The sequence below is a fragment of the Montipora capricornis genome, chromosome 8 (assembly GCF_036669925.1).
Source record: "Montipora capricornis isolate CH-2021 chromosome 8, ASM3666992v2, whole genome shotgun sequence".
NCBI lineage: Eukaryota > Metazoa > Cnidaria > Anthozoa > Scleractinia > Acroporidae > Montipora > Montipora capricornis.
Window position 1 is genome coordinate 51,585,613 of NC_090890.1, and position 10,000 is coordinate 51,595,612.

Below are 10,000 nucleotides of genomic sequence, written 5' to 3' on the forward strand. Positions count from 1 at the left end.
ACAACACACCCACAGGGCAGCTGTGAGTCTTTGCCGGAAACATTCATTGGATTATTAGGTTTCAGTTTGCACATAATGATATGGTATTTCTATGAAAACCATGAAACGCCAGTAATAAGAATTTTTAAGTTCACCATTTTTCTTGGGCCCTCTCCAGATGACTGCATCACTTGGGCTAGCCAACAGAAAACCCACAGACATCACACCCAGGTTGTCTTCTACATACTGCACAAACAGAACAAACATAACCAAAGCAACACCTCAAGACACAACTCCAGAAACAACTGTTTTGTACAGCAGCTAAACTCCATAAAACAGTGAGACAAAGCATGCATAGACAAACCTTCATGAACACATCAACTATAGTAGCCTGCGAGCAGGCTCACTAAATTATTTTCACAGGCCCATTCTTCTCACTGGTGAAGCTGGCTTGCCGTCACGGGCTTTGCCAGAGAAAATAATTTAGTGAGCCGCTTTTGGCTCGCAGGCTACAACTATAGAAGCTAAAGAATCTTACCACAGGTGACCATCCTGATCCACTTTGGTGTACCTATTAAAAAGAAAAAACATGACTCAGTTCCCTTTTTTGCCCAATTTAAAGGAAAGGAAAGGAAAGGAACCTCATTTAAGTGTCTAGTGATTCTAGCACTGGAGCACTAACTGGGGACACTGTAAACTAAAAATAACAATTAATGCAAATCAAGTCAAATGTTGGTTTTTGAGGAGAGGGGAAACCGGAATACCCGGAGAAAACCTCTCGGTGCAGAGTAGAGAACCAACAAACTCAACCCACATGACGCCGACTCTGGGAATTGAACCAAGGCCACACTGGTGGGAGATGCGTGCTCTCACCACTGCGTCATCCCTGCACCGCAAATTTATTTTCTGAATTAATTTGGAGTGATGGCAAATTAAAGACGCACATATGACTACATTTTTGTCAGTTCATTTAATTGTCTCCTCTTCAACATTATTTATTATTCTAGTCGATTGTCCCCACTTAACATCCACTCAAAACCTCTGTCCCCATTTAACCCATTGATTCCTCAGTAGGAGTGGGACACAGATTTTACCATGTCTAACCGCAAAAGATTTTACTTGTCAATGGGGGCAGGTCAGGTGTGAGTGAGTTAAATGTAAAATCAGGTGCATACCTGCTCTCCTTCAAGCCCCATAACTTTGGGAATTGATGGTCCACAAATGTCAACATCCAACACAGCTATCTGAAAAGCAAAAGCAATGTCCTTAGTTTTCTAACAGTATTAAAAATGAATACAACATGGATGTGTTCGTTAGGTCCCAGTGTTTCAAAAGTCGATTAATGTCAAGCCGTGTTTCAACAACAATACATGTAACTAAAGTTTCAATGTTGCCTGTTAAAAATGTCTTAAGTTTCCAACTAGGAAATTTGAGGCTGAGCAGTTCTGGAAGTAATTTTTTGTAAGACATGTATTCTTTCAAGATGAACATTTCAATATTATGACATTGACAATTTGATGAGATATTAACTCCGACAGTCACTGTGACTCCGACTCCGACTCCTACTACTACTACTACTACTACTAATAATAATAACAGTAATAATAATGATACTATTAATATTAATAATAATCATCATCAGGGTGACCCGAAAACACTGACCCCCAGTCCATGGACCCCTCTACGGACTGGGTCCACGGACTACCCTTATGGACCCCCTATACGGACCACCCTAAAACAACATAGAAATGAAAATACAGTAAATGAAAACTAAAGATTTGACTTACCAGTTGTTGGCATGTCTGGATAGACCACTCGTGTCACTCGTGTCGGCGAAATCTCAACCGTAACGCTCCGCAAATTCAACAGACTAAGGCTCAGGCTCGGGTACAAAGTCTATTAATCACATATTGCCCCTTCCTTCGCTGTGGACTGGAATCCTTCGAAAAAGATTGATAATAAGTAAGTTCTATTTGTATTTTCTTTCTTTCCCTCCGCCATTTTGTTCGGATCATTCTCCAGCGGGTTTGTGAACTCGCACCAGGCTTCACGATCTCTCTGTCCTGAACAAAATGGCGGAAGAACTTAGATTCGAAGCACTCCAGTCAACAGCGAAGGAAAAGGCAACACCTGAGCCTTAGTCTGATTAGCAAAGCATAACGGCTGAGATTTCACCGGCAAGAGTGGTCTATCCAGACAACCGGTATAAACAAATTTTCAGTTGTTATTTATTTTAATTCTGTGTTTTTTGGGGTGGTCTGTAGAGGGGGTCCGTAGAGATAGTCCGTGGACTGGTCCGTAAGGCAGTCCATGGACCCGGTCCGTAGGGGGTCCATGGACCGGGGGTCAGTGTTTTCGGGTCACCCTCATCATCATCTCAATTTTTTTCACACTATGTCATAGGACCAACAGCATTTCCAGTGTAGTACTGAAAGTCAAAAAAGGTTCTTGTCAAAACTGATAAGCAATAATATTGAGAAAATACCTTTACCAGTAAACCAGCATTTTAAAAGTTAATCATTTTATTAATTACCTGTTTATTATTGTCAGCTGCAAGGCCATGAGCAAGATGTGCTGTAAATGTGCTTTTACCAACCCCTCCTTTTCCAGACAATACCAAAATCTTGTGCTTAACTGAAGACATCCTTTCTTTAACCTCTGCCACAGCTAACGGAATTTTAAAAATCATTTCTGTCACTTTAATGCCAAAACAAAAAGGTTAATTTGTCCCAGTAGATGACTGAAAACATAATGTTTTCTTTAATTACCGTTTTGAATTAAATGATCTGCAGGAATGTAACGGTCATTACTTGGCACAGCAATAATAATACTTTTTATTGCTGTCAAAGCAACAGACAGCTAATAGTGTCAGGTTTCATACATAACCCTAACATACCCCTACACTGTAACTCCATCCCTAAAATCAGTATTAATTTTACTATGGTAAACTTCCTAATAAAATGGTTACATGTTGGTTCCGGCCCTTTGTATAACTCAGTTCTTTGAAGGTTGTTCTTCATCATTGCTTCCTAGTTCAAAAGGGCTCTCTTCCTTTAACACTTGGGGATTATCACCGTCTATTGAGAACCTGGTCTATTTTTAATGAACTCAAGTTTGGGACCTCATCCAATTCCAAAGGCCTGGTAACTGAGCACAAGAATGTGTCGACGCAAAAAATCACGGTTCGAGCAGTTTTCACGCGAACACAAAAGGAAGGGCAGAACTTGGGGATAAATTATGAAACCTGCATGGCATATTAAAGGGTGACAACGAATTACCTGGATCTGGTCCGACTGTTTTACTTGATGCGCAAATGGTTTGGTTCGGACATCCTTGACATGCAGAGCTTTTCCCTGCCTGTTCGCTACCTGTTCCAGGACAGTCTGCAGTTAAAAAAAACACCACTAAATAAATATATTCATGCAGCGAACGTTTGTAAAGTGATCTCTTTTTCTAAACTCTAATCGTCAAAATATTCTCGTTTTAAAGTAGAATTACGTTCAGGCGCATTCTCCGGCACGTCCGCCATCTTGTTTTTTTTAAGAGCCCACGATGATGGTGCTGGCGCATGGTCATTGCTTCCAACATGAAAAGGAAAATGGCGGAAGAAGGGTCTGGTAAATATTTTTTGTTTATCTCAAAAATTGTTTGTGGGGAAGCAAATTCAAATCTTGATGATAGAATAGTTACTGTCTTAATTTTAGTAATAGATGCCGACGACAAGTTGGAGTCCGATAGAAAGTGCGAGCGCACGGATTCTTCTCAGGACCCGTGTCGGGAGCAATGTTGTCCCAAAAATGCTGATGTTGACAACGAGAACGCGGAAATGAACGAGACGTCGAAAGAAGATTTTAGCGTGGAGGAGAAAGAGAAGGACTCAACAGAGGATGAACCCGCTTCGTCTTGCAGAGAGACGGCAAGTTTTAGAGTGGTTTGGAACAAGAAAAATTATGAAGTCACTTTCCCTGTTGACGAAACAGCTGATTGCCTGAAGCAACATATAGAAAATCTGACAGGTTTGCTTTTCTCGTGTTTTTGCTTAATTAACTCTAAAATGAAGAAAGATTTCTCCGAAACGCCTCATTAAATTTACTCCAAGTTCCTGGAATTCAAAAACAGCCCCAGTCAGTAGCCTCCTTTGACGGGGATATGGAAATGAATGAAAGAACCCTTTCCCACCCCTCCGACAGAAAAAGGGTGATTTTGGTTTCGCTACGTGGACCTTTTTGCAGGAAGTCAAACATGGACTTTTTCCACTTGTTAAAACACAGTCATTTTCAATGAAAGAGAGTTTGTTAACATCATTGTTTACAATTTTAACATAATTTCTTTTCTCATTTACTTACAAATTTGCTTATAGGGGGCATTGTATTTTAGACCAATCTGCCTAAGGAAAACTTGGTAAATGCAAGGATCATCGCAATACAAGTAGCATAGAGAGAGGGATTGAGCTTCAATATGCATTTTTTTGAGTTTATATAACAGCTCCACTTCAGGATCAGGCTACACAGTCGTACAAGATCCTGCCCAAATCCCCAGCACTAACTATCGCCTCTTCGAGATTAGGATGCCACTACTACTACTACTACTACTATAACAGCATACAAATTTATGCACAAAAACGAAACACAGAGGAATTGTTAACACTTTGCAAGCAGGACTGCACACTAACTATTATTTTAATTCTCAGAAACAGACACTTTGTAGTTAACACTTAAGTTTTAAATTCGCATCCTGTTACAGTAAATGAGTCATCTCCATAATTTTGGCTTTGAATTGAGCAAAATATTAGCTGATAAATTATTGGGTGCCAAAACTTAATGGTTTTTGAACCAGAGGTTAACCCACTTCAAACATATGTTGTGTTTTATATTCTTTGAATTTTACACGTATTAAGGTAATTATTATTGGCCTATTAGGAACAACCAAAATGGATGTAGAACAGCCCTTTTTTCACATAGGTGGTGGGACTAGGTCCTGTTAAAGCCTGATTTTTTCCAGGCTGTCTCTTTGATTTTTGGACTTTAAAAAATGCTTCTAATGTTCATAACTGCAATAATCTAACCTCCTTACTTATTTATATTTTAATTTTTTTTCTATTTTTTTTTAGGTTTACCCGTGTCAATGCAGAAGCTTATGTACAAAGGTAATATAGTAATCTGAAAACAGAAACTTTCCTTTGTCAGGATTTTTGAACTATGGGGATCCAGGCAGGCACTTTGTTAGTAGCATTTACTTTTCCCTATTGTATCTCTGGTTCAATGACATTGCTAACCCTTGAACCCCTTAACTACTCCCATTGGTGATGAAAACCTATAAAATCTTCCTCCTAGGAGTCAGTGGGTTTGCTTAATAAAGGGGAAGTAGAGATTGTTAACCAATCGACTCCTAAACCGCATCTATTGGCACTGGCATTAGACAGAATAAAATCTATTAAGTCTCACCTCTAGGAGTCAATTGATTAATATTACTCTGTCACTATTGGAAGTTGGATGCCTGAGACATTCAGGAGCTTGCAGTATTGGCAGCCAGCTCCTAAATGGAGACTGCGCCCATGCCTGGGAAATCCTTGCAACCCAGCTATGAGCCCCCATGCAGCATGGGAGACAGGCACCCATCACACTAAAAAAACATTGGAAAAGGGGAGAGGGAAGATAACCGCTAAAATGCTTCACAAACACTCTTTTCCCACAACACAACTACAATGTTATTGTTACGCCCTACAGCACGCAAGCACGAGAAATCGTGCAGCAGGGATGGCGCAGTGGTGAGAGCACTTGCCTCCCACCAAAGCGGCCCATGATTCCCTGACCCAATGCCAGAAGTGGGTTGAGTTTTTGTTAGTTTTCTACTCTGCTCCGAGGGTTTTCTCTGGGTTCTCTGGCATGTTCAGTCATAGTAGCAAAATATTAATGAATGTGAAGGCCTTAATATTTTAGCCTGCAAGCAGGCTCTTCCTTTGAAATGGTGTGCGGCCAAAATATGGGGGCTTTGTTGCTAGTTTCGAAGGGAAGAGCCTGCAAAGATCCCTGCAGTTCTTCAGTTTTTCCCACTGCTGATCTGTCAAATCATCAAAGTGAAACGAACCAATCAGATCAGATCAGATCAGAAGAGGTAAATAAACTGTAGCATGTCAAATCTGAAGAAGTTGTTGTTACTAAATGGCTTTGAGTTTCACACAAGCAAAGAGCCCTTCCACTAAATAAAAGAAGGGAAGATGATCAAAATTATATAGAAAATTTCTGGGGGAAAAAGCGACCACTAACGTCACGTTTTAGCATCGGTGCACAGAAAACCATGAGTCCCCTTTGTGAGTAGAGTGCATGCGAGATATTCAAATTTCCTGGCCCATCTCAATGTCGAAGACCTTCCTGACAACGCTACAAGCGTGAAAGTCTTGGTGTTAATACCGAATGGGAATGAAGATCCATACAGCAAGTGACAAAGCCACAGTTTGGCTTTTAAAGAATCTTGCGCTAAAAGGATGGCAAGCAGCTGCAAATGTCTTTCTCAAAGTTGTGTATGAACCAACGCGTGAGGATTTTCTGATCGCACTCAACAGGCCTGTGAATAAAGAATTCAGGGAATATTGTCAATTCGAAACTATTTTTAAGAGAACAACATGTCTTCGACCTTGCAGCGTTCTCAAACACATTTGTCGTGAAGGACATTGACATGTATTCATTTCATTCATTTCATTTATTTATTCGCCATAAGGGGTACAAGAGAGAGAAGAAAAAAAAAGTCTTACTGTTTACAATCTCATGGCGAGGAAGCCCAAAAGAAGCCAGCAGGCTTATAGAGAATGGACTCCCTCAGATAAATAAATAGAACAGAATTTTAATTTTATGAGGAAAAATGGCAGAGCTACCGTAAAAATCTTATGATAAATTAGATAGTCATATTGATCATAATTAGGTTAAAAAACAGAGAAAGGAGGGAAAAAAAGAAAAAAAAAGATATATATATATAAATATATTTTAATAAATATTTAAGATAAGAGGAATGCTTTCAGCTTACGGCAAAACGAAGCGGTACTTGTTGCATTACGAATTTCAGAACTCAGAGAATTAAAAAATTTAGGACCTTGGAAACTAATTGAGAACATTCTTACATTGGTTCTGCACTGTGGTAAATGAAAAAACTTTGAACTTCTAGTGCCATAAGAATGCACCTGGTGTGTCACCAAGAACATGTTATTGAAGCTATCAGGAAGTAAGCCAGATCTATATTGATACATAAATTTACCTACTTGAAATTTGTAGATACTCTCAAGATTTAGAATTTTTAAATTTTTAAATAGACTGAGGGTCAGTGTGAGCATCGAAAGCACTCCTCGACATTATTCTTATGACCCGCTTTTGTCTTTATGCGCAGTTTCATGTGGAACTGACCTGGAAGGTGACCGAAACACTACAAATACCATTGCCTTAGCCACAACAACTGAAGCACGCCATTGCATTAAGGATTTATTGGCATTCTATGCTGTTATGCCTTTTCCTGTAGAAGACTCTTTATTGGGTGGAAGAGAGACACTTGCCAAGATTACACTCGCCTTGTTGAGTTGAACTGAAAATCTTTGTATTGTTTTAACTGACAAGTGTCAATCGCAAATTGACCAATCAGCAGTTTGCATTCTGAACGTATATACTCATCTGAAGAACTGCCGGGATCTCTGCAGGTTCTTCCTCTCCTTTAGAAACTAGTAACCAAGCCCCTATATTTCACCCCGGTGCCATTTTTAATGGAAGAGCCTTCTTGCAGGCCATTAATATTCTGACTAGCTTTCACTTTTTGTTGTTAAATCTACAGGTCTTGTCAAAGATGGCAGCAAAACTCTTAGGGAGTTAAATGTTACAAATGGAGTCAAAATGATGGTTGTTGGGTCAACCATAAATGATGTTATGAAAGTCACTCCCCCTCCCCCTGGGGCATTAAAAGAAGAAAAAACAACCTCAGGTAAGATAGGGTGGGATGAGATAGAACACAAGTATAGTATTTTCCTGTCCCCCTTCTACTACCAGGGTGATAAATTGTCTAAGGAAAATGTCGGTGCTTGCGCTAGGTCGTGTCCAGGTTTGACCCAAACCCTGCTTCCAACAATGTAACACAAAAGAAAATATCCATTCTTTTATAAACTGCAATATTGGGGGGGTGGGGGGTGGAATAGTACCCTTAATGTGTGGAAAAAATAACTGATAATATCTCTCAGTATTTCAATCAATCAGTATTTTTGAGCCCCTAATCAATATGGGATAGGAAGAGAAGGTTTGCCTGTGACTGACTTAAACCTTGTTATTATCCTTGTTTTTCTTACGGTAATTTTGTTTAAGACTGATGAACAACATTAATTTGATGTATGAGCATCTCTTTGAATTGCTAGATGAGGTACAATACTAAAAACTCCAATAAAACTGTATCTGAGTTTATTTTACAGATTTAAGCTGTCAAAAGCACACACAAAAGCATAAATATTTAATAGAGTATACCTTCAAAAAGAATACTGACTGTAAACACCCGCATATAAAAACAAGACTGGATTAAGAACATCAGGCTGAAATTTGGCCAATAAAGCACCATATACAGTACTATTATAAGAACCAATAGCCTGATAAATAAAACATGTTAGTAAACCTGTGAATTTTTCGGGAATCTGCTGTAAACTTGTGCTAAAGAGAAGACACTAAACTTAACAAAAGAAAGTTGCATATTGTCATACAGTTCTTGGCAAAATTTTGTAACTCAGAGTTTCCATGTAGTTACAAATTGAAGGAGATATCCTGTTTTTGCAAAGACTCTCAGTTTGAAATACAAAGGTGCCTTATCTTGAAATGATAATTTTAGATTTAACATGACATCAATAAAAAGGTCCACGCTAATCAATTCTTTGTTTCAACTGATTTATTTTTTTATTTTTTCAGGCTCATCAAAGGAGCCTCTCTGTAACCAAAAGGTGATTTTTTTAATTTCCCATTCTTGTTTCCTTGCACTGAATTTTTAAAGGTCCTTAAAAAATTTAACAAGGAGTAATACTGTACTTTCATTTGTATTTTAGATGCACAAAAAAGTTTTAGACAAAGGAAAACCAGATGATGTGATGCCTGGAATCAAGAATAAAAAAGTATTATTTAGTTACGTTTGCACTATTGTTTTTCAAGTCATTTGGTTAGCAAGTGGGTTTGGAAGTTTGAACATCTAATACTTCAGCATCTGTTTACTCTTCCTCTGATCCTGATAACTGTACTAGGTCAAAATAAGGGCGCGTTCGATTGACCCTATTCCGGAATAAGAATACGTGGAGTGATGATTTAAAATACTATGTCTGGCGTTTTGCCAGACATAGTTTACTATGTTTAAAATAGCATTTTAGCAGATGTTTCACAATATCAATATGAATCTCCGCAAAAACGAAGGATTTCTAACTTCTATTCCATGTATTCCTATTCCAGAATACGGCCAATCGAACACGCCCTAAGATTCACTTTAAAATGATTTCAACATATTCCTAGTATTCCTTAGGGCTGCAAAGGGGAAGGGGCTGGTAAAACTGCAATAGCTCTACCATTTGTTGGCTTTTATTGCTCTCTTAGGGGTCCAGATGAAATTATGATGGGTGATAAATGGCAAAACAGTCACCCAGTTTTACAGTTGAAATTAAGGACTCGCTGGCAAGCATGGCTAAGTGACGAGGGTGCTTGCCTTGAGATCCTGAGATCCTAGGTTCAAGACTAACATTATTCTGTCCACTAGCTGAAGTCATTCCTGGTAGTCCCTGATTCAACTCTTCAGTTGCTCTTGTAAAATAGTCAAATGGTTTGCCTCGACACAGTTGGGGTTCTTAAAGGTTGTTCAGTTCTTCTGTATCATTGATGTGTTTCACTGACCCTGAAAAGCTCCGATGGGGAGTGGTCCATTAAGTAATAAACAATTCATAGTGTTATTATTATGGAATTCCTGCTTTGCACTTAGGCCATAATTAGTCTTGATCTGGAAAAATCACAAACTGTCGGTAGCAGTACAT

At 38.9% G+C, this 10,000-nt stretch overlaps 2 protein-coding genes across 2 annotated transcripts in view; one reads left to right on the plus strand and one right to left on the minus strand.

Annotated features, from left to right (window-relative positions):
* The window catches only part of LOC138013489 (cytosolic Fe-S cluster assembly factor NUBP1 homolog), a 10,685-nt gene extending 7,163 nt beyond the window's left edge, over positions 1-3,522 (minus strand). Inside the window, exons 1-6 of the mRNA XM_068860576.1 lie at positions 3,478-3,522; positions 3,258-3,362; positions 2,513-2,646; positions 1,155-1,223; positions 518-550; positions 135-225 (exon numbers count right to left, since the gene is read on the minus strand). Of these exons, the coding sequence (XP_068716677.1) occupies positions 135-225; positions 518-550; positions 1,155-1,223; positions 2,513-2,646; positions 3,258-3,362; positions 3,478-3,508 (463 nt within the window). The 5' untranslated portion in view covers positions 3,509-3,522. The remainder of the gene's footprint in view (positions 1-134; positions 226-517; positions 551-1,154; positions 1,224-2,512; positions 2,647-3,257; positions 3,363-3,477) is intronic.
* The window catches only part of LOC138013485 (ubiquitin domain-containing protein UBFD1-like), a 10,475-nt gene continuing 3,986 nt past the window's right edge, over positions 3,512-10,000 (plus strand). The window contains exons 1-6 of the mRNA XM_068860572.1: positions 3,512-3,596; positions 3,684-3,995; positions 5,090-5,125; positions 7,792-7,938; positions 8,901-8,932; positions 9,035-9,100. Of these exons, the coding sequence (XP_068716673.1) occupies positions 3,548-3,596; positions 3,684-3,995; positions 5,090-5,125; positions 7,792-7,938; positions 8,901-8,932; positions 9,035-9,100 (642 nt within the window). The 5' untranslated portion in view covers positions 3,512-3,547. The remainder of the gene's footprint in view (positions 3,597-3,683; positions 3,996-5,089; positions 5,126-7,791; positions 7,939-8,900; positions 8,933-9,034; positions 9,101-10,000) is intronic.